The sequence below is a fragment of the Vipera ursinii genome (genome assembly GCF_947247035.1).
Source record: "Vipera ursinii genome assembly, chromosome: 4".
Lineage (NCBI taxonomy): Eukaryota > Metazoa > Chordata > Lepidosauria > Squamata > Viperidae > Vipera > Vipera ursinii.
In genome coordinates this window covers 39,048,366-39,073,443 of record NC_139514.1, presented here as the reverse complement: position 1 = coordinate 39,073,443, position 25,078 = coordinate 39,048,366, and the positions used below count along the sequence as shown (strand labels likewise).

The following is a 25,078-nucleotide window of genomic DNA, read 5'->3' as shown; positions in this document are numbered from 1 at the left end:
ATGAATTTGAGCTTGGAGAATAACCTCAACAGCAATTGCTTTTTTAAAAAAATGTAAATCAGTTTTAAACCAGACACAAAAGAGCCTTTTTAGTCTAAACATGGAAGTATTCAAAATATTTTTTTACCAAAATGAATCCAAAGGTGTCCCATGTGACAATTTTCTTTTCTCTGATGGTTATCATTAATATAAAGAGGAAAAATCTCTAATGCTTGCTGGAGTTGAAATTTTGATTGGGAAAGTTTATTCAGAAAAAAGGATGCAATCTTTCCATAACTATTTCTCTAATTAATTGTCTCCAATTTGGTAGCAACAAGATTACAATTCAGGTAGTCCTTGACTTACAACCTTAACTGAATCCAGAATTATGGTTAAAAGTCGGTCATTTCAGTCATTAAGCAGGTCACCATATGACCATGCCCAACCTTTTTGTAGTGGTCATTAAGCAAATGTCACAGCTGTTAACTAAATGCTGCGGTTGTTAAGGAATCCATTTTATCCAGTAGCCTTTTTTTGCCAAAAACTGGAAGTAAATACTGGAAACCGGCAAAACGTGCTGAATGAATGTGGAATGCTGCAAACCGCTGTAAATATCATCCAGATGCCAAGCACCCAAAATGTGATCACATGAGAGCAGCTAGGCGGGTGGCTGTCAGAACTTCAAAATCAGGTTGTAGATATCTTTTGGGGGATTCCATTATTTCGGTTGATAAGCAGCTGGCTGATAAGCAAGCACTACCTATAGGGGAAAAAAGCTGGGAGATACTTAGATCTTACTCAATTCATCCACCTTAAATACCGGTATGTTACTGTAAAAAGTAATGGCCATTTCATTAAAGAACATATATACTTCTTTTTTTTAACCTATATTTATCTATGTCTATGCTTCAATATTAAGGTATATTCTTTCAATTTAAAATAGTATTACTAACAAAGTCAGTGAATATTTTATATTATCCCTTTCTCTTTTGGTCCAGCATGAAATTTTTCAACATTTCCAAAACTGTTCTTGTAGAAATGTAGGCTTTTTCATGTTCTTTTATGAATCCGGAATATGAGTCTTTAAAATATTCATTGATTCTGTCTTCCATTTCATTTTAGGCTTTTTTCTAACTGTTTGTCTCTAGGATGATATCTGCTGACTGTGGTAAAAGAACTGCAAGTGTCAAAGAATCTTGATATGAGTGCTAATTAGCATTACTCTATATTTAGCAGAGTAGAAGCAGAATTTGGAAGAAGGCTTTTCAAAATCATTTTTAAGAACATCAAAGAGGAAAACCCTAGTCAAATGAAGCATAGAATGTATCTCAAGAAGTACAAAATGTAGAACTCATCAGTAGAGAAGAAACTGATAAAATTGTTGACAGGTTTTAGGTCAGGTCACCATCTAATTACTTGTTCTGTTTGATGGGAATAAAACTTCTAACTGAACTGATATAAGGAATACACAAACAGTTCAGTTGCTCAGCAACTAAAGCAGTTGGCAAATCAGTTTTTAGGAAGGAAAGTGGGGGATGATATGATTGGGATTAAAAGGACATAGACACAAGCTGGGATTTAAGAAAGTGACCCTAGAAAGATAAGGATGTCAAAAGGACAAAAAGCCCAGGAACAAATAGGCAGAAGACCAAGTAGAATTATTTTGGCGTGAGGGGAAGGATTAGAACGCAGTACTGCAGTAGCCTGCTCACTCCAGGAGTTTGATTCTGAACGGCTCAACATTGACTCAGCCTTCCATCCTTCCAAGGTCAGTAAAATGAAGACCCAAATTGTTGGGGGCAATATGCTGATTCTGTAAACGGCTTAGAGAGGGCTGGAAAGCACTGTGAAGTAATACATAAGTCTAAGTGCTATTACTATTGAGTCACAGTTTCCCTCCTTTCAGACCCTTATAGTTCCCAGATACTGAGCAAGCACCTGAACAAGTATTACTTTCCTGGCTGGCATAAAGATATATAATTGGGTATCATCAGCATTCTGGTGATACTGAAGCTCTCTCCCAGCAGCTTCAAATAGATGTTAAATAGGAGCAGAAAGAGATTTGAGCCCCATGTAATAGGAGCCTAGAGCTGGATCTCCACCACAATTTGACTTATTTTCCTTCAGTTTGTATGACACATTCCAGAAACTTTCTGTTCACACTTACATAATGCAGTCTTGCTTGTTCCCAGAGACCTTAAATCATATAAATATATTGCAAGCCATACTTGCTTTTAGCATATCCACACACTTCATACATTGCTTTTTTGTTTCTCTGTTTCTGAGGGTTTCATCAATTGCATGAAACCATCATTTTCCCAGAATTCATGTTCCTGAGAATTCATTGACTCTTCTTACATACTTATTACACAAATTGATCCTCATTCTTTGTTTTCTCTGACCAAGTTATAACCTTTTTATCAACTACCTTTGCAGTCTATGATCATTCAACAATTTGGAAGAACATTCAACTGCTGTGACCAGGGGGGCCTTTGCACAGGTTCGCCTGGTGCGCCAGTTGCGCCCCTTTTTGGACCAAGATGCCCTATGCACGGTCACCCATGCCCTTGTCACTTCTCGCCTGGATTACTGTAACACTCTCTACATGGGGCTGCCCTCTACACCTGGAGGCTTCAGCTGGTGCAAAATGCGGCCGCGCGGCTACTTATGGGAGTTCCTCGATACTCCCATGTTACTCCACTCCTGTGTGAGCTTCATTGGCTTCTGGTCGTCCTCCGGGTGCGATTCAAGGTGCTAGTAATTACCTTTAAAGTCCTACCTGGCTTAGGCCTGGGGTATTTGCAAGACCACCTGCTGCCATTGTCAACCTCCTATCGCCGGGTTCGCTCCCACAGAGTCGGCCTCCTCAGAGTTCCGTCAGTTAAGCAAGCCAGCTGGCGACCCCTAGGGGGAGAGCCTTCTCTGTGGGCGTGCCGAGCCTCTGGAATGAGTTGCCTGCAGAGCTGCGGATGGCCCCCGACCTTCGGTCCTTTCGCCGTGACCTGAAGACATGGATGTTTCAACAATCGGGCCTGGACTGACTATGGTTTTAAATTTGGTTTTATGGGGTTAAATTACTATGTATTGAACATATCTACTGTTTAACACTTTTTAAAATTTTGTATTTTCATGTTCTTTTTTAGTTTTTTTTTTTGTTGTGAGCCGCCCTGAGTCCTTAGGGAGAAGGGCGGCATATAAATATAATAAATCAAATCAAATTAAATCAATCAAACATATTCTTGAGGATATCTCATTTTATCCAAAACTTAGTTAAATAATCCTCATTCCATTCAACCTACTTTTGTTTCCCCTGATAACCACAACTCTTATCACCTGTCTTTCTTTTCCATTTTCCAAAATTATATACAAATGACTTCAGGGCCACCAGAAATATTTTAAAATAAAAGCCTAATGAGATGACTTCATATTCATTAGAATTATTGTCTTCTTTAGAATTAGAATCATATTCTGAAAATAATTATTTTAAATTATTCCCAACAGATTAAATGAAATAATTTAAATTAAGAACTCTGCTCCTAATATTTTCATCAGCTGATCGCATAAAAAATATTACTTTACCTCAACAGTAAAAAAATTAACAAATAACAAATCAATTAATAAAGCCTTGAGCTGAGAGACAATACACAGCCCTAGTACTTAGGCTGATCATTTTTGCAAGAATAAATTAGCCCATTAGCACATGTTAAGGCTATGGATATATAGCAGGTAAGCTGTTCAACAGAACTCTGAATGGCTTATGGACTGTTTCTATCTCTTAACTCAAGCTGCTGCACACAGAATTAGTTCTGGTTTCAGAGTTAACTATTTTTATTTATTTGTATGTGTATGCTCCATTAGATTAGTTAAGCTAAATTACTTTTGTTCTGTTTTTAGGACTCTTATGTTTAATGTTCTTGTGTTAAAAACAAATTGTGGGAAAGGAAAAAAATTGTTGAATTTATGTTGTAAAATTTCAAGAGATCAGGGGCCACCAAAAAGAAATCAAAAACTTGGTGGTCAAATCTATAGTTAGTGATATTTCTCTAAGCAAACAAGGTTACTATGCCATCTCTTCTACTGCTGTCATCTTCACCAAGCATTGTGGATATTTCACAGTCTTTCCATTTTTGCACATACAATAATCAGTCATCAGTGATTAATTATAAAGATAATCTTCCACTTTCCAAGCACATTAACATCTGCTTCACTGTTGCAGCAAGGCATATTTTTTTCTGATGCAAGATTAAACATATAAAATTTCCTTCACTAGTAGCCCTGGGCAATCATAGTTATCTTCCTTTGCTGCTCCGTTAATGTATAAACCTGATGAAGCATATTGCTCAGCAGAACACTCAAGCTGTTGGGTTCAACCCTCTCTGCAGTACAAGAATCCAATTTAAAGCATCTGAAAGTCCTCTTTAAAAAAAAACAGAGACAATATTTGTCCAACTGCAAACATCTGGAACTCAACAAGGCCCTCAAATGTTTCTTACCACAGAGGTATTAACACACATTTGTGTTCCTGCATCAGAAGGGTTAAACTATGATTCTACTATTCCCTATAGTTCTGTAACAGTAAAATAGATAACATAGGTGTCTGCAGGGTGAATGCAGATGTCTCCATGTGCAATGTACATAAAAAAAACTGGTGGAACTTTGATTATACTCTTGTGACTGCCATCTTGATTGTTTTTCATCATATCCTGTGGACATGGAGAAAGAGAGACAGGGAGATTTTTTTTTTCCCTAAGTAGCTTATGCCACAATGATTGGATTCATATATTTTAATATGTTATAATATGGTTTATGTTATGTTAACTCAATATCTAAGTTCATATATGGTTTCCTTAACTGTGGTCTGTTGACCAGGACATAATTCACTAGGTTTACCAAACACACAAACCATAAATCAAAATTTATAGACTATAGTAATTAGATTCACAGAACACTTAAAATGATGAGAAAATTACCACATTTTAGTTTAGCCTGATCTGTGTACCAGATTAATATTAGGTAAAGGTAAAGGTTCCCCCGCACATGCGTGCTAGTCATTTCCAACTCTAAGGGTCGGTGCTCATCTCCGTTTCAAAGCCAAAGAGCCAGCGCTTGTCCGAGGACATCTCCGTGGTCATGTGGCTGGCATGATTAGACGCCAAAGGCACACGGAACGCTGTTACCTTCCCACTGTAGTGGTCCCTATTTTTCTACTTGCATTTTTACATGCTTTCAAACTGCTAGGTTGGCAGAAGCTGGGACGAGTAACAGGCGCTCACTCTGTTATGCGGCACTCGGGATTCGACCCGCCAAACTGCCGACCTTCTGATTGACAAGCTCAGCGTCCTAACCCACTGAGCCACCACGTTCTCTTAGGCAAAGGTATTGAACTGATAAATTAAACAAAAATTCAATAGCTTATTTGCTTATAGCAATAGGATTAATGTGTTTTATGTGTATTTTTGAAGGAGAAAAAAGAAAATAATATGGTCTTCATATTTAAAAATATAAATAACAGCTTCCAAGGAAGAAGAGACTAGGGGAACTATAAAAACTATCAAATATCTCTGATTAGTATATGGTCTAGTATATTATGGTAATTTAAACAATTGGTTGAGTACATTGTTTTTTGTTTATTTAAATAATGAACCAGCTGCAATTTCAGATGTTGGCAATATAGATTTTCCTCTTGATATAAGCAGGAATTTTTGAAATGTGTGATTTTAATTCTTACTTTTGAAGCAAGTCCCCACCAGCCATTAGTATGCATTAGTATGAAATTTGGAGTGGATTCTACATTACGGAATTATGAGTGGTTCTTTGTTCAGGAAAGCTGCCTTTATACATACAGTATATACCTGACTGCAATCATTCTCTCTCTCTCTCTCTCTCTCTCTCTCTCTCTCTCTCTCTCTCTCTCTCTCTCTCTCTCTCTCTCTCTCTCTCTCTCTCTCCCTCCCTCTCCCTCTCCCTCCCCCCTTCATACACATACAAAGTTTTGGCATGAAATGTATTTAGTGCTTGGCTAACAGACAAGACACAGTCTGGTCAGAGTCTTCCCACCATGCATCCTGGATGAATTATAGGCCCTTACCCCACTTCTGAGTTTAAATGCTTATCCATCCATCCTCAAGTCAGCAGAAAAAAAACACATGAAAATTGCAGCTTCCCTTGGCAATCTATGTCCTTCATTATTACCTCTGTTCCAAGTCACTGCTGAAAAATACTGTCCTGATCAGGGATACAGTATGTGCCTACCCTGCCATAAACAAAGTGATAAGCAAAGCACCTCCAGCTTTGCTGTCTGTCCTCTTTATCTCAGAACCAGCCAGTGAGTAAATGCTACCAGTCAGGAGTAACAATGGGGTAGGCTTGCCCTTCTCTTAACCCCAATCTCTCATGACCCAAATTGAGTATTGAATGAAAGTTGAATAAAATTATTTATTCAACAGATGAAGTCATGATGGAAGTTGAATCACAAGCAGTCTATTTCCCAAGATTTAGCTGTGTTTTGCCTTTCCTCGTGTTAAAGAGACAACACACACAATGCATAAGGAAAGAGGGGTTGCTCACATTATTTTATGATTTTGCTATTTCACTTTTGTGCCACCCTGACAAGGACCACAGAGATACGGTTGCACAGTAATACTAGATGGGAGATCACCTTTTGAAATTATCAGCCCCCAATGCTTCCAACATTCTCTATGGATGTAAAAAGGCAACATTCGTGAATCATATTGTGTTGTATGATAAGCATGTGTTTATAGCTGAGAATCAGATGCATGCAACTGGAGCAGAGTTTCCATGTATACACCTTTGTATCGTTTCGTAAAGAAGTTCAGTTCAGTTCTACTGCTCTTACACAAATCCAAAGGACCCCATTATAGCCCATATTTATTAAAAGTTTAAAAAAAATGAAGTGGAAGTGGCATCACAGCCACTGCTTCCGCTCTCCAATCTTTGTTAACGCAACAGGAGTGTATTAATTTAGCTGGGTCACCTTTGAATTTGAAAGATTCTGAGATAAACATTTTCTGGTACAAGAATTAATATTGAAGGAGTATAAAACTCAGCAAGGTGCCAATTAACTAAGATGATTTCTACATCATATAAAATATTATTTATGAATACCAATCATCAATCTTACTTTTTTTAATTTCCCACTTGATATTCTTTCCAAACATAATGATTTAAACTAATTTACAGAGGAATGCTTATCCTAGCACTGAAACCACTGTGGGTTTCTGGTGCTGAGCTTGGTTGTTTTCTTACAGATGTTTCATTACCGAACTAAGTAAAGTCATCCATGCATATTCTCCTCTACTTTAGAAAATGTAACAATTTTCTCAGTATTTACTGACAATGTTGTGACTTTTTATGGCAAGTAGGAATTTACTATACATTTTACCTCTAGGAAGCAATTAAAAAGATGTTGATTTATTAACTGGTTCCAAGTATTTCCTATTTATTTCAACAGGATTTGCTTGCTGCTTCTCATGTCAGCAAGGTTACCCTTCCAAACAGGCAACATCATAAGCAAATGTGTAATGTATGGCCACAAGATGGTGCTGTAATCTTAAGAATATATTATAAAATGCACGTGCTCAAGTTTACAGAGAGCAGAAGGTGTCTTGTGTTCGCTGAGGAATTTTCACAAGATCAGTCTGAAAACTAAAACTAGCTTTGGATCTGCGCAATGGCATCTGGTTTTGAGAAATTAGCCAAGTATGTTTGCTTGACTGAAAATGGTTTGAGTTTTGTCTGTTTTGCAGTGCTATTCCTTTAAATGAGATAAGTAAGCCATCTGTCATTAGGACTTGAGCTTCAGCCATCCTAAAGGTAAAGGTAAAGGTTCCCCCGCACATGCGTGCTAGTCGTTTCCAACTCTAGGGGCCGGTGCTCATCTCCGTTTCAAAGCTAAAGAGCCAGCACTTGTCCGAGGACGTCTCTGCGGTCATGTGGCCGGCATGACTAGACGCCAAAGGCGCACGGAACGCTGTTACCTTCCCACCGGAGTGGTCCCTATTTTTCTACTTGCTTTCGAACTGCTAGGTTGGCAGAAGCTGGGACGAGTAACAGGCGCTCACTCTGTTATGCGGCACTTATTCTGATGGTTTTGAAAGACTACATGGCAGAACAGGGGTGTCCAACTGCTGGCCCACGGGACGGATGTATCATGTCAAAACCGCGCCCACCTCACTGCCGGCAATGGGGGAAAAAAGTCACAATACGTAGCAACACGTCACGTGACGATGCGAGTTTGACACCCCTGTAGTAGAAGGTAGACATCTTATTTTCTTTTAAAAATATATGGTCATAGAAATGTAAATAAAATAAATCCATGGATGATATGCATGTATGTTTGTAAGAAATTAATGTGTTTTTCTTTTGTGCACCATGTATGTGAAGGGATGTTTGCTTTTACAATAGTTTCCACAGCCCAGGTTAGGAAGTGATTATTTTTGTTCTCAAAATTACACAGCCAACTTTTGAGGAACTGAAGAGACGAAAACAGAGTCAGTGTAAATGTACTGTAATGCAAGTCCATCCGGCACAATTATGTGTGGTATCAGATGACCATCTTTTCAGATAAATATCAAATGAATTCTGGCAATCAATGGGGTAAAGGATGTCGCAGCCAGATTGTCCTCACATGCATTCAGATAAATATATTTATTTTGAAACTTTCTGAAATGTTTTAAGTTAAATATGCAGCTTATTGTATTTAGCTTAAAGTTGTTGGCTACATATTTGCAGATGACACCAAGCTGGCAGAAATAGCCAACACTCCAGAAGATAGGCTTAAGTTACAGAAGGCTCTTGACAGACCTGAACATTGGGTGCTATCTAACAAAATGAAATTCAGTGGTGAAAAAAGTAAGGTTCTACATTTAGGCAAGAAAAACCAAATGTACAGGTATTGTATAGTTGGTACCTTGCTCAATAGTAGCAACTGTGAGAGGGATCTCAGGATCCTAGTGGACAATCACTTAAATATGAGCCAGCAGCTGCCAAAAAAGCCAACACAGTGCTAGGCTCCATTAACAGAGGGATAGAATTAAGTTCACTTGAAGTGTTAATACCACTTTAAAATGCCTTGGTAAGGCCACACATCCAGGTTTGGTCACCACAATGTAAAAAAGATGTTGAGACTCTAGAAAGAGTACAGAGAAGAGTAACAAAGATGATTAGGGGACTGGAGGCCAAAACATATAAGGAAGGGTTGCTGGAATTGGGTATGTGTAGTTTAATGAAGAGAAGGGTGAGGGGTGACATGATAGCAGTGTTCCAATATCTCTGGACAATCACTTAAATATGAGCCAGCAGCTGCCAAAAAAGCCAACACAGTGCTAGGCTCCATTAACAGAGGGATAGAATTAAGTTCACGTGAAGTGTTAATACCACTTTAAAATGCCTTGGTAAGGCCACACATCCAGGTTTGGTCACCACAATGTAAAAAAGATGTTGAGACTCTAGAAAGAGTACAGAGAAGAGTAACAAAGATGATTAGGGGACTGGAGGCCAAAACATATAAGGAAGGGTTGCTGGAATTGGGTATGTGTAGTTTAATGAAGAGAAGGGTGAGGGATGACATGATAGCAGTGTTCCAATATCTCTGGGGGTGCCACAAAGAAGAGGGAGTCAAGCTATTCTCCAAAGCTCCTGAAGGCAGGACAAGAAGCAACGGATGGAAACTAACCAAAGAGAGAAGCAACCTAGAACTAAGCACAAATTTCCTGACAGTTAGAACAATTAATCAGTGGAACGACTTGCCTCCAGAAGCTGTGAATGCTCCAACACTGGAAGTTTTTAAGAAGAGACTGGACAGCCATTTGTCTGAAATGGTATAGGGTTTCCTGTCTGAGCAGGGGGTTGGACTAGATGAGGTCCCTTCCAACATTATTATTATTGTTGTTATTATTATTTTTATTAAATGCAGTAGAAATATAATCTTTATGAATTTACATATATCACAATCCATGTAGGCTGCCCACCTCAAGCCTAAAATAGTATTTGAGAGTGATTAGCTAGTTTTGAATTGAACCAGCCTTCCTAATGCTGGACAGGGACATCCAAGAATGAATGTGATTAAGGAAAAGACCTTATTTTTTTTTCCTTCAATGTCAAACTGAGCTTATCAGCAGTCATCTCCCAAAGGCAACTTCCTATCAGGGTTCTCTGATAACTTAGTAGAAGCCCCTGTTGAGAATGCACAAATGTTTCTCTGTTATCAGTAAAAATAGCACGGTGAAGACTTGATTCAGGCAAAGGATTCCCCCAGCCAAAACGCTAGAGAACGGGAAGCTCCAGTAATGTCATTATTGGATCATGGAGAAGAGATCAACGGAAGCTCCAGTAATGTCATTATTGGATCATGGAGAAGAAGACATCAACCAACTCTACTTTAGAAAAATCCTTAATAATGTATAAGCAGTTCATTAAAATAAGGTAGAACTAACGGGCAGCTGAATGAAACTGTCCATTGGAGTGATCCACAAAGAGTATCCTTTTGCAGCTGAGGGCTGCTCGAGCTAAACCCAGTAAACTCAAGGTTTTATGTTCTATCATTTGCAAGTGGCAATTACAAACAGCAGTGATTTATTGAGATGAATCAGTCTATATGAAATTATATTGAGGAGAGCATATGCTACTTTCCTTCCATAAGGCCTGATTCTACAGGTTAATTGGGATCAGAACATATGTATGTGATGGCTTGATTGTTTAGAAAATGTATTTCCCATTTTTCATTATAACCAAGAGATACCAAGTGGAATGGTGTAAGAGCCAAAACTAGCATGATTTCATTGGAGTGCAGTAGTTATCTCTAATTTTTAAGACCAGAAAAAGAATGGTCGAAGTGTTGACTCAAAAAATCAGGAAAGAAAGATAGAAGTTAAACACTTAGACATTTACAGTATACCCAGGGTTTAATTTTTGTGTTCATTATATAACATTTTACCTACAACAAAGCAATTTATTTAGCCATGCTGTATCTGTGAAACTTCTGCTATCAGACTCTGAATATGAGGTTGATTACCTGACGTGTAAAAATGTATTGCCTTGCTGGTTGTGAAGCCTTCCAAATGATAGTATATAAAACCTTGAGTTTACTGGGTTTAGCTCGAGCAGCCCTCAGCTGCAAAAGACAAAATCCACTATTTTATATTGAATATGTACATGAAAAATATGCATGTGTAAGACCCTATTTGGGTATAATGGGCATTTAGGTCTAACAGGCATCCATTACCCTAGATACACTATTCTGGGGCTTTCAAGGTATATTCATATTGTATCAATTATCTTCACATCATGATACTGCATAATGTACTGTTGGCTGAGTGCAATGTATAATTTGTATGTTATGATTTATGGATTAGTATGTTAGATATATGGATTGATGAATTAGTATATTTATGGATTAGTATGTATAGTATGTTGCCAACAAAAACTTCTCACTTGTCCATCAAATCACAATTAAACTCAGCCTTAGTCTATTATGATATATGAACCTACTCAATAGGTCAATTATTCTGATAGATTATGCAATTTCATTTACCATGAATGGGACACAGCCATACAAGCATAAAAAAGTACAACTGTCACTTAGAGAGAGCCACTAAGAGAGATCTTTTACCTATACAAAGCTACTGTATACGCTAAGCTTATATATGGGTAGCTGAATTACCCCAAGCTGATGACTTTCTGTTATTATGAACTAAAAATTCTGGAGTTCCAGCAAAATGCTAACTGACCTTGGATTTGAAATTTCATATATATCTTGGGCACTCCTTTTCATCTGTATGTACAATATAATTTTTTATGACAAAGATGTTAACTGGAAGTTTCTAATTACCGGTATTTGTCCAACAACGTACTGATTTTCTGCAAACTCTGAAATATTTTCTGATATTGATGAAACTTAAAAATGAGTTTCCTATCAAAAACAAAACAAAACCCTGACTTTTCAGAAAAGAAATCAAACTGTCTTGCTAGTGAGGTCACAGTAAAATAAGATGGTTTATGTTATGATATCAACTAAAAGGAATTCTTGCTGTTATTTGTTAATGGAAGGAAAAGTGACAACATGGCTTCTGCAATATTACAAGATAAAGCTAGATTAATCATAAAAAAATAAAAAGTACTAAAAATTTAATAAGATTGGAAACTGTCTAAGATTTTCTAGGTCTTCACATGAAACCTTTCAAGATTTTAACATTTTAAACTCTTTTTATTTACAAAAATATATGCATGGGAAAATGTTGAGGATTTTTTAAGTTTAAATTTCTTGATGCCTTCAACATGATAGAAAAGAAACCAAATTCAACAGTTTTGTAAGCTGCTAATACTGCCACCCAATTGTTAAGACTATTAATGCTTTACAAAAATAAAGAACATGAAGTAGTTCTTAATGATCATGTTTATCCAACATTTTTATTTTCAGGATTTTTTTTCTATTGCTTTTAAGAGTAGTATCAACCAGTAATAACAATCACAAAGTAATACTGATCTGTGTATTAGTATAAAAAAATGGAGAGAAAGAGATTTATAGATATATTCTGTTTTTATTTTCTCTCTATATGTATGCATTCCTGTATTTGTGTGATTTCTTTGCATCCCATTGTTCTCTTTCTAGTTAAAGTGTCTCCTCCCAATTGGTTTTCTAAAACAATGATAATTGTCCAAAGAGTATTGTCAGCAGAATCGGAGCTTCAGCTCCTCTTATGATAGGACCATTCAACAACCCCAGCTGAAACCTTTTATGGCTATACTTTATCTGTAAGGCAATGCTGATACATCATATCAGACAATAGCGAAATAACATGGAACATTTTCATTACAGCAAAATATACTGAGTTTCACTTTCAAAATAAAACATTAATCTCACTGGCATCTCCCATTACTGAATGAACAGGACGTTAAAAAAACAATAACAAACAAACTTCAGATGTCATACATTGCTGTTTCGTCCTTCATAGTCCAATGCTCCACATCTCTGTTTCAGGCCATTTCCAAAAGGATGGAAGATTTCCTTTTCCAGATGATCTTAAACAGTATTTCTTAAATTACAACAGTCACTAAATATTTATATGAAGTCTCTATTTCTGTCTGCACGTGAGATAGCAGAGAAATGGGGCAAACTCCCTGAACTGGTGGCAATGTTTCCTGTGAAACATAAGATCCAGTGCATGTGGGAAGTCTGCCATTGTTGTTGTTAGTTGCGAAGTCATGTCCGACCCATCGCGACCCTATGGACAATGTTCCTCCAGGCTTTCCTGTCCTCTACCATCTTCTGGAGTCCATTTAAGCTCACGCCTACTGCTTCAGTGACTGCCATATCAGAAGACAAAAATTCTACTATACACTGAAGTAGCTTCTCTAAAACTGCAAGTGTTCCAAAGAGGGCTCAAGAGAAGAATATAAAGGCAGCACCTTTGCAGAAAGACATCTGAGGATAAACTTGCCAAAAGTTTCATTTGTGTTTCATTTCCTGGTGAAGTGAGCTGTTCCTTTCCAAAGGCTTAGCCTTAGTCCATCAACCGCATGAGAGCAGCTGGCTAACACTGGCTATGATATAAGGTCTCAGTTCACAAGATGAAACATGTAAATCTCTGAATGTACCGTATGAAAGCATTTATTTCTTTAAGACTTCATGACTTTGCTTCTGTTTTCCCAGTCCATTAAGACAACTCTTCTATAGCAACATCAAACCACAAGGGACATCCTTGTTGGGAATTCATTCTGAGAAAAACAAGAAAAGATAAGCAAAAATTATAAAATATCAAACCAATCAACACAGATGGGGTTAACATATCAATGCTTTAGGCCCACCTCCTCCAAAAACCATAAAATGAAAAGCATTTCTGCCACATTCTATCCCTAAGATACACCCATGTAGCCCTCCAATTGAAAATAATGAAAAAATAGAATGCCTCTTTTTTAAGAGTATTCCTCTTTTTTATAGTTGAAAATCTCCCATGTACATAGTCCATCAAAGGAGCTCTATTTTTTTGCCCTTCTCCTTTGAAATAATGATCACCTAGCAATACAATAATCAGGACCATGAAATAATGTGTAGTCAAGTGATTATTCTTTCAGACAAAAAGAAGAAAGACTTCCCTTCAGGAGCAAGGAGCCTTTGTAAGATAGAAAGAAAGAAAGAAAATGAGAGGAAAGCTCTTGATTTACTTTTGTATGTTAAGACAATTTCCCTTTCCTCCTCTTTCTTCTACTCCATGTGAAAGAGGCAAAAAAAACCCAGTGTGCTTCTTTTCACATGGAACGCACAATTCAATGAAATCAAGGATTCAGCCTTCCTTTAAAAAAAAAAGCTTTTGCCCAATGGTTAGAAAATTTTTTTTATCTATCCCTGGGAAGAAAGAGAAGACACAAGGAACAGAACAAAGTGGCCATTTGGCATCTATTTTCAGGCCAAGAGACCATTCTGTAAATCAGTTCCAAATGATCTGGAAGCTTTGCATGTGCTAACTGTAATCAGTAAGAATGTTTTCATTGAATTTTTTTAATGATTTATTATGTATAATCATGAAAAGAAAGGTGGCTAGGATTCAATTACTTATTCATTCACAGGAACCTTAAAAAAAACACGCTTATGGACAGTTTGTCCTCATTCCTTTAATCTGTTTTCTCATAAGCACAACCTGTAGTTTTCATTTAATACAGGTAGTCCTCCTTCAGTGACCACAGTTAGGACTTGTGACTCAAGCAGGAAGTGAAAAATAATGCGACAACTGTTTTTATATTATTACTTCCGGGTGTTTTTTTATGCTTTATATCTTCAGAAAGATACAAATGCTTAAATAGCCACTTTTCGCCACTCTGTTATCTTTTAGATTGGTCTCCCCAACACTGGGATAATTAGCTAGAACTGAATAGATATTTGCATTTGCATTCAATAGGGAGGAAGGGAATTATAAGAGACACATAATGCACTACATCAAAAGGAAGACAGTAGACCCAGCTGTTTGCTTAGCATACTCCCAGCTGTCAGCCAGGAGCTGCTCAGGAGACAAAGGAATGGCTTTAGTGTGAAACTGATTTGGGTCTTGTCAATTTCAGGCAGCAGCTGTGAGTTGCATGGTTCTATCAACTAACAAAGATCACAGAGCTGAGCCTGTTAACTTGTGGTTAGCATATCTGAGCAATGCACTGAGCTGTGATGGAAAGTTTGGTTAGGCAATTATTCTGCTCTGTGAGTGGGGGAGGGGAGGAGTACTAACTGACAATAATGGCAAACATGTCACTGAGAAACAGATGCTGCAAAGATCATAAATGTGGATATGGGACACAAAGTTAACTTTTTCATCACAGTTTAAATGTGAATGGTGGCTGCCCAAGGCAGTCACTAATAAGGATTACCTGTATGCTCAGACTTTTAATGTATGCACTTTCATGATTTACTCTTCACAAGTCTGGTTCATCACGGGATGTCAATGGAAACCAATAAAATCTCACAAGCAGGAGAACCATCTGAGCAGAGTCTAATAAAAAATCCTTTTCTTTTTGCTATCATTCTTGTTCGGTGGATAAGTACACATTGTAAATTCATTTCATAAAAACCTCTTTCAACTACCCAGAAATAAATTAATATGTCTTTCAAGTGTGGCCTAATATTAAATTCTTTAACTTATAGGTGTAAATTAATAAGCAATGATCTCTCTACTGATGAAATTACAATGACATTAAGGCAATTCCTACTGAATTCATGGCTTACCCTTCTACCCATGATACACATTTGATGAATTCATATTTTGCTTCACTCATATTTTCTCTTAATCTGTGAGACTAAATTTTGCACTACCCTTTTCATCTGGCCACATTTTGAAATGCATCTTTGAGGTGTAAAATCAATATTCCCTGGGGTAAAGACAAAGTGGTGATTTTTTAATTTTATTTTATTTGCCAACTGCAATTTTAACATTAAATCCAGAGTACACAATGTCTCTGAATTCTTCTATCAAAGTGCAATAAGCATTCCGCCCATTTAGCCCTGGCACAAGGGTATCAAGATATTGCCTCACTGTTTTGGGGGGCTCTTTTTTCCTCTTCTTCTCTGATGAATTGAAGTTAGGTTGTTCTCTGTTTTTGTATGAAAAACCCCGGCTCAATTCCCTCTCGCTGTAAGGTGGCAAAGTATCTTCTCCTTCCTCTTGCTGTGGAGGTTGTTGCTGCTGTTGTTCTGCTTTGTAAGTTGATGGTGGTGACCAAGCATAGTAAGATCCTCCCCTTTGGCTGGATTGTGAGCTGAGCTTTGAAGGCGTCTCACTATGCTCACCATTCTCATCATAGCTTCGAGATTTCCTTTCAAGGGCACTAGTGAGGTAGGAGTGATCATACTTCTGACTTCCTCCAGGTGTCCGACACATTAGCCTAGGCAGGTGTTTCTCTTCATGCATACGTCTCCTTGGTGGGCTGTATCTCCATTCCCGGTCTGGATCTGTTACTGGTTCATGGTTTCCTCCCCTGCGTTTGCTATAGAAATCATCTGAATTCTCCAGATGTTGTATTGGCCCCCTCCTTGATCCTGTCCTCTCAAAGTGCCGTGGCTCCTGACTCGCCTCAGTCCGATGGACCTGTTGACTGTAAGATTCAGCAAAGGCTGCTAATTCATCCATGGAGACAGCTGGCACTCCGAAAGAAAAATTCTTTCTTGAAAGCATTTCTGACTTTGATCTCTGCTGGCTGGGTAAGACATAAAAGAGATGCTTTGAATTTTTGGTTTAATTTATTTTTTTAGATTAATTAGTAACCTACTTGTCTGTTCAGCCAATCTAAGTAATCCCCAGAGAAACGTTTGAAATATTATAGCAATTCTGTACTTGTACTGGCAGCACCCAAGTGAGTAGTAGAAATTTCTTTTTTTTAACACTGATTGCCCTATTTCTAGAGCAGAGGAAACTATACACCTAAGCAAAGTCAAAACTTTTTATCCATATAGTTTTTTATATCCAGGTTACCTGAAAAAGTTATTCTCCAAAGACCTCCAGTAAAAGCTCTTTCCTACCACATGCTCCTTTCAATTGGATATGCAGCTATTGAATCTGGACCCTTTGCCAGGCAAATCATCCATTGCGCTGTTGAGCTATAGCTAATAGAGTTACAATAAGGGTAATCCACATGCATGACTCCACGACATACCTTTTAACCTCAGTACAAATGAGTTTGTACTGTTTCCCAGTTTCTAACCCAGCATTCTAACCACTACATCAAACTGGCCTTCCTTACATTTATCATATCCAGGTGCAGGTTATCAGATCTTTTAAATGCCTTATGTTCATACTTGCTATTCATCCATATAAATCAGGAAAGTTAAAAATACTGAAAAGCAATAGTCTTCCGTTTCCACTTTCCACCACTGAACTCACCTCATTCTGAAGCTTCCTCTGTCTTCCCTGTAATCAGAACGTGTTTGTGGCCTGGATGTACCACTTCCACTAACAACCCCTGTCCAGTACTCAGCATCACCACTCATGTCTCCTGAAGGAGGAAGTGCTTTCCTGCACACCTGACGGTAAGACTGGCGGAAGTTGGCACCCCCATCGTGTAAAGAACTGAGCTCTGAGATGGTGTTATTGTCTGGAATGAAAGATAGTAGTTATTGGGAAAATGTTAGAGAAGATAACATTTTTGAGATGCTCATACCACCCTGAACATTATCTATTTGCACAAACTATTTCACTGTTTACACGCGCAAAATGCTTCGCCCTCCCTTTCCCTCCAGTCCACCAACCGAAAAAGGTTGTAGACATCTGCCTTAGAATAACTTCTCTGCTCTAAAAGAAGTGGTAGTTTAATCCTTTCTAAAGACCACACCTTAGACTTCGGAGATACTTGAGAACTATTGCCTTATTACAGATATTCTTGCTTGGGCAAAATGCTTGAGGGGATGAGAGACAATTTATTTATGAGTAATTGGAGAACACTGATACACTAGACCTGCTCCAGTTTGCTTTCAGGCCTGGTTTGGCACTGAAGTTACTTTGGTTTCTTTACTAAAAGAGCCTTGGTGGAGCAGTGGGCTAATGCCTCCTTAAGTAACACCAGCTGCCTGCAATTAGTGCAGGTTCGCATCCCACCAGGCTCAAGGTTGACTCAGCCTTCCATCCTTCCGAGGTAGGTAAAATGAGGACCCAGATTGTTGGGGGCAATAAGCTGACTTTGTAATAATGCCGCTTGGGGTGTGTGAAAGCCCTAATAAGCAGGCATATACATAGAATGAAGGCTACTGCTAAGTTTGTAAAGCCGCCCTGAGTCTTCAGAGAAGGGCGGGATATAAATGGAATTAAAATAAAAATAAATAAATAAAAATACTAGATGACAGATTATATGAGAAAGACTGGATGAGTGCAACTTTCTATTCTCTCCTGGATTTAATCTTAGTACTTTGCTATCTACAGCTAAAGTTGGAGGCATTATTTTTCAATGGCTCTGTGCCTATTTCAGAAAATATTAAGGGGCTGCAGAGTTCCTGGCTCCAAGCTCTGGGTTCTTACAAGGATCTATTTTATCATTCTTGTTTAATATCTACATTAATTCATTGGTGCAGTAATCAGTAGATTTGGGGTTAAGCGTCACTTGTATACTGATGACATCTAGCTCTAACAGCTACAGGTGTTTTTGTAGATTACTTTCCCCTGGAATTTGATCAATCAGCAGAAGTTGAATCCGACAAGATGGAAACTCTGTAGACTGATGGTCTAGGAACTGGAAAAATCTTCAATTCTGGGGGAGATTACTACTACTTATTCCCTATGAAGGAGTTGGTACACAGTCTTGGGGTATTAGATTTTCTTCTCTCACTTGAATCCTGGCAGCTGCAGGGACAGTCCATGTCCTGGTAACATATATTTGAGTTACTGCAATTAATTTGATGTAGGCCTGTTATTCTTGAAGATGACCCCAAAATTGCTACTAGTATAGAATGCAGAAAGATTACGGCATTGCTTACTTTACTTAGATTTATTCCTTTATTTTGATTTTATGGTTTATAACTGCCACAGGTTTCTTTGAACAGTAGCTAGACAATAAGATTTTTAAAGAAATAAATGTCTGGTAAGCCTAATGTTAAGGATTGGTTCATTTTAAAAATATTGCAATATTGTCTGCAGATCAATAGGAAAAAAGCTCAGAAAAAATCCCATATAGATGACATCTTAAAAAGTGGTGCTTTTGAAGTGACGTCTGCTTAGAGAACAGCATATAAAACCAATATGATATTTATATTATAACATAAACATTTTCATATGCATTAGTTCTACTCTATCAGAAATGTGGGATCTCAGTCACACTATGGAAGACAGATCAGCTCTGTAGAATTAAGTAAATGTAGCTTTTCATAATGACTTGATCTTTCCCGCCCATCACCCCCATTGCTTATCCCCCAGCACGCAATGACATTTGGAGCCTAGGCATTCCAATCTGGAGGGAACCTTTTTATAGTATTCTCAGTGGGTGGAAATGGCAGCATGTTCAGTGATGAGTATTGTAGAACACCATGTAATTTGCTAGTTTTTCTCAAAACTGTGTTTAAAGTCATTCCTTCAGTCTGCTTATCAATTGTAGAAGCAGCCTGCATGTCTGAGAGTGCTAGAACGTACTGGCTCTTATAAAGTGAGTCTATTGAATGCGTATGCTAAAAATAGCTAGCAGCAGTTATTATTTTTTATATAACACCCCCCCAATTCATCAAATCTGAGAGGATTAGATGAGTCAATGACTTGGGTCGCTATTTTGTTTCACTTGAAATGATTGCTATGTACAGGTAGAGATGAAATATAATATCCGTGGGTAGCAATTTGTGGACATGCACCTGCTATAATATTCTTTAGGAAAAAAACACTTCAATGAATTACTCAGTTATGCACAGTGGAACTTATGGAAATGGTAATATAGCCAATTTATCTTCTTCCTAAAGTACTTGTTAAACCCTTTAACAAGTTTATAGAAAATTGGTCAAGAGTGGATTATATTATATATTACTAGTTTATCACATAAACAATATTTATAATACTTTTTCAAAGTAAGTCATACATTCATTAGCAATTGAGGAAATAGGCAGTTCTAAAGTTCTAACCCTTGATTCTTATTGAAGTAGAAGGATTTATTCCATACAGCATTGCATGCAGGGGCTCATGCAATTGAGTATTTTTGTACTCTATTGAAAAAGTCACATGAAAGCTCCAACCTCCTTCCAACTGGAACATGCAAACTAGATAACAGGCTTGTGTAACTTAATTGATGTGATTATCAAGCCTCCAGAAAACTTCCTCTAAGGATTTTTGAAAATTAGCATATTTGGGGGGGAGCAATATAGATTGCTAACAACACCTGGAACAGGTGTTACCTAAAGCAGGGCTTTTCAACCGGTGGTATATGTACCACCAGTGGTACTTTAGCACCTGGCAGGTGATATACGCCCCATAGCCAAGTGTAGTGGGGAAGGGAACCAGCTAAAGCAGCGCTGCACAGACCTGGAGGAGATCAGCTAGAACTGCAGAGCTTGGCAGAAGCCCTAGGATCGGCGCATGTGGTGACATGGTAATTGGAGCTTCCGGTGCACCCGGAAAAGGAGGAGGAGGGCAGAGAGAAGAGAAGTATAAAAGGGGGAGGTTTTGGTGGGAGAGGGAAAGAGCAAGAAAAGAATAGGCTTTTCTTACCAAAGCAGTGAAGAGAGACAGAGCGAGCAGCCTGTTTTCAGGCGAAGGGTGAGAGAGCAAGCGGACGGTTTAGCGAGTGATGTGTTTTCGGGTGAAGGGTGAATGAGCGACTAGCCTGTTTAGTGAACGGCGTGTTTTTGGGGGAAGGGCACATGAGTGAGTGGCGTATTTAGCAAGCGGTGTGTTTTCGGGGGAAAGGCACGTGAGTGAGCGGCCTGTTTAGCGAGTGGCATGTTTTTGGGGGAAGGACGAACGAGTGAGCTGGGCAGGAGCCCCAGGATTGGTGTGCGCTTCTACAGGGCTATGGGGGCTCGGCAGGAGCCCAGGATCGGTGCATGCAGCTACAGCTGAGCCGCCCAGAAACACTGATCAGTTGGAGCCCAGCGCTGATCTTGGTGCTTCAGCTGAGCCCCCCAGAAGCGCCGATCAGCTGGAGCCTGGCGCTGATCCTCGCACTGCTGCTGAGCCCCCCAGAAATGCTAATCAGCTGGCCCCGACGCTGATCCTGGCATTTCTGCTGCGCCCTGACAGCCCTGCAGAAGCACAGGAAGGAAGGAAGGAAGGAAGGAAGGAAGGAAGGAAGGAAGGAAGGAAGGAAGGAAGGAAGGAAGGAAGGAAGGAGATGGGAATGAGAAGGAGGGAAAGAAGGGAAGGAAGGAAGGAGATGGAAATGAAAAGGAGGGAAGGAAGGAAGGAAGGAAGGAAGGAAGGAAGGAAGGAAGGAAGGAAGGAAGGAAATGGGAATGAGGAGGAGGGAGGGAGGGAGGGAGGGAGGGAAAAAGGAAGGAAGGAAACCCCACCCATGGTAAGCACAATGCTAATGTGGCCCTCAATGAAATTGAGTTTGACACCCCTAATATAAAAGGTTAAGTGAATCTGGTTTCCCCATTGACTTTGCATGTCAAATGGTTGCAAAAGGGGACCACATGACCTTGAGACACTGCAACCATCATAAATATGAATCAGTTGCCAAGCATCCGAATGTAAATCACGTGACCCTGGAAATGCTGAAACAAGTCATAAGTGTGAAAAATGGTCATAAGTCACTTTTTTTTTCAGTGCTGTTGTAACTTCGAACAGTTCACTAAGTGAACTACTGTAAGTTGAGGACTGCCTGTACTTCATCACTTTTTTCCTTTGGGGGGCGGCGGGGTGTCATCAAGTTTTTGACACCTTGCTAGGCAACTGGTGGTATTCGGTTACTGCCAAATCATAAAAGTGGTACAATGGGTGAAAAGGTTGAAAAGCCCTGACCTAAAGGGGACAATAAAGTGATGAGCATGGCATGAGGAGGTCTGTGTTAAAATTCCGTAATATTTTAAATAGAAGCAAGGATGGCATTAATTTGAAATAGTTGATAAAACCGTTTCTCACATCTCTCCCGCATCCTTCTGGCTGGGTCAAACTGAGCCAATTCTTTCTCAACGTAGTATAGCACCTTCATAGAATCTCTGTCTTTGTCGGTTTGTATTCGGTAACCCTTGTGCACTGCATAGAGAAGTAAGTGATTAGTATATGCAGTCTTTCTAGGAAACAAATATCTAATATGCCATTAGGAGGTCATTGTCCTATGATATATAAATGTACTAAATTTTTAACTGTTTAGAAATATGTTTTCTTAAATAATAATCCTTCTCTAACTGTTGATGATGGGGGAAGTTTCCAGGTCCACTTCAAAGTGGTGGTTGTCATCTTTACACCCTACTTGGCTGGTTGTCATCTGACTTGGCTCAGCTTCCACTTATTTCTCTCTTTACTATAGCTTTCTCTTGAGTTTAATTGGGAATCCCAGCATCAATGAAATGTAATCTTCCCTGAACCCAGAACTCAAGTCTTCTTCATGATTTCCCTACTCCTTTGGAAACAGAAGCACTCCCAATTAGATATCTGCCACAACCGCTCCTAAATTTTAGACGGTCATAAATTATAGTTCTTCATTTGACATTTAGAGACAAGATAATATTTGGATAACTTTATTGATTTGTCAGTTTGACTAAATCAAAATGGGATAAGGAAATTCTATGCTTTTCTAACTGATTCTGTTTTACATTCTATTATTTTAACATTCCAAAAATGAAGAGAGAGAAAGAGAGAGATACGAAGAGATTACCACTTTGTGCTCCTGCACCAGATTCACTAGGTGCCAAGGGAGGTAAATGTGACTTCTCCACAAGGACAGCATGAGATGGGACTCCACTACCCAAAACAGTAGGGATACAGTATGGACCTGGGATTGATGTGACTGCTGGTGGATATCCAGCCTTTGCAGCTTTTCCTGCTTCATACACTGAAAAAAAGAGTAACAAGTAATACTTCAAATATATCAAACAATAACTGTCCTTCTCTGGTCCAGCTAACAGATGATACTTAGTCAATCTTGGTTGAATGTGAAGAAGGATAAGACCTGATCATTATTTGAATGGGAGGCCATCAGGAAATCTCAGGACTGGAAGCGGAAACAGAAAACCTAAAAACCATTAGCTGAGCACAATCCAGAAGATTTGCGAGACTTGTGTTTCCTCAATCCTGGAAATTTAGAGTGGGGAGGATATTGGGGGGGGAATAAGGATTGTAATGAAAATATAATGAACTCATTTTAAAGAAGCAATCTCACTAGAAGGTATCCTAGAACACACTTAGTTTACATATTGCTTCCCCAGCCAAATCTGGTTTTTGAACTGGTTATTTGTACATCACTGAACACAATGATTCCTCTCTTAATCGTATAGTAGTTTACCTTTAACTTTACTGCCACTGACAGCTTCAAGTTAGTATAAAAGACAACTTGTTGAACAGATATGGTAAGAAACTAGGAGTAATACAAACAAAAATGTGCACAAAGAAATCACATGAATGTTCTTTCTCATCATATAGTCATTTTGATTCAGAAAGATGGGTACCATTTTATACATTCAGTCAATGAGAATTTAGAAGCATACATATCTTCTCCAGTACAATAATCCAGTCCTTTTTTAAGTAACTGAATTTGCAGATGAATTTAAGTCTCATCTAGCCTACCACTATTGATTGAAGCTGCTGAAATGTTATGAAAAACATTTAAATCATCAAAAATTAAACAGCTGCTTTTAAAAAAATAACACTTTTAAAAGTTAATATTGCAAAATCACACCCAATAGTGGCTTTCTGCTAGCTGTAAATATATCTGCTAATTGAAACTAGAGAAACTTGCAAATTGTCTGTGCCATTCTCCATATTAATTCCAAAGATCTCAACACTTGTAAGATGAGCTCTTGAGAAAGCTTGTACAATTGCAGATAAGAAGACTGACAAAATCTGGGTGTGCTAGCAGAAAAAAAATCTCACAATTAGGTACATTGTCCTACACTAGCAGTACAAATAAATTTTATTGTTATGTATATGTAGGGGTGTGGATCTGTACATATGTTGTATATAGTATGTTTTAGGTGTGTGTCATGTATGTGTTTCACTTTGAGAGCCAGGCAACTAAATTTCATTTTTGATGTGTGCTGTTGTGCCCACAGTAAAAAATGACAATAAAGATTATCTTATCTTATCTTATCTTATCAAAGGTAGTTATACCAACAGACATGTTTTAAAAATGTTCTAAAGCAGGGGTCCCCAATCCCTGGGCTGCAGACCAGTACCAGTCCATGGCCTGTTAGGAACCAGGCCATGCAAGCAGCAGGGAAATGTGTGGGATCTAGGTTATGCGTAAAACCATCGCCCTTCTCTCCAGTCTATGGAAAAATTGTCTTCCACAAAAGCAGTCCCTGGTGCCAGAAAGGTTGGGACTCCTGTTCTAAAGCAATATTTTCCAAGTTCAGAAACTTGGAAAACTAGTCCAACTTTATTCAGCATCCAGTAGTTACACAAAACTAGTTAAACATGGCTTCACCTAGATGGGGAATATCTTGTTGCTATCCCATGGATAACAACATCTATATGAAATTTAGTACTCTGAAAGGCCAGATAATTTAAGTTTTAGCTTTTTGTACTGATTTTTGCACTATATGCACTCTTAACTGTAGCTTTCAAGCCCATATAGATTTAGATTTATATTTTATTAGATTTATATACCGCCCTTTTCCCGTAGGACTCAGGGCGGTTTACAAGGTGTTTAAAACATCAATACAAAAATTTAAAAACAATTAAAAATGATTAAATTCAATCCCTGAAGTAGAAATATAAAAACCTCAATTAAAACTCTCAGCCTGGGCCGGAAAGCTCAAAGAGCCAGGTCTTCAGGTCCCGGCGAAATGAGCAAAGGTCGGGGGCAGTCCTAAGCTCCACGGGCAGCTGTTTCCAAAGGGCAGGCGCACCCACAGAGAAGGCCCTCCCTCTGGGTGTTATCCGCCGGCAGTGTTTTACCGGCGGCACCCTGAGAAGGCCCTCCCTGTGGGAGCGCACAGGACGAAGGGAACTTGATGCCGGCAGCAGGTGTTCCCTCA

At 38.6% G+C, this 25,078-nt stretch overlaps 1 protein-coding gene across 1 annotated transcript in view; it reads right to left on the bottom strand.

Annotated features, from left to right (window-relative positions):
• Nucleotides 1-13,399: 13,399 nt before the first annotated feature.
• ILDR2 (immunoglobulin like domain containing receptor 2) overlaps nucleotides 13,400-25,078 on the bottom strand; it is a gene marked incomplete at its 5' end in the record, with an annotated part of 55,251 nt that continues 43,572 nt past the window's right edge. The window contains 5 exons of the mRNA XM_083361903.1: nucleotides 13,400-13,713; nucleotides 16,014-16,674; nucleotides 17,358-17,568; nucleotides 22,023-22,136; nucleotides 22,759-22,935. Coding sequence (XP_083218029.1) covers nucleotides 13,678-13,713; nucleotides 16,014-16,674; nucleotides 17,358-17,568; nucleotides 22,023-22,136; nucleotides 22,759-22,935 — 1,199 coding nt within the window. The 3' untranslated portion in view covers nucleotides 13,400-13,677. The remainder of the gene's footprint in view (nucleotides 13,714-16,013; nucleotides 16,675-17,357; nucleotides 17,569-22,022; nucleotides 22,137-22,758; nucleotides 22,936-25,078) is intronic.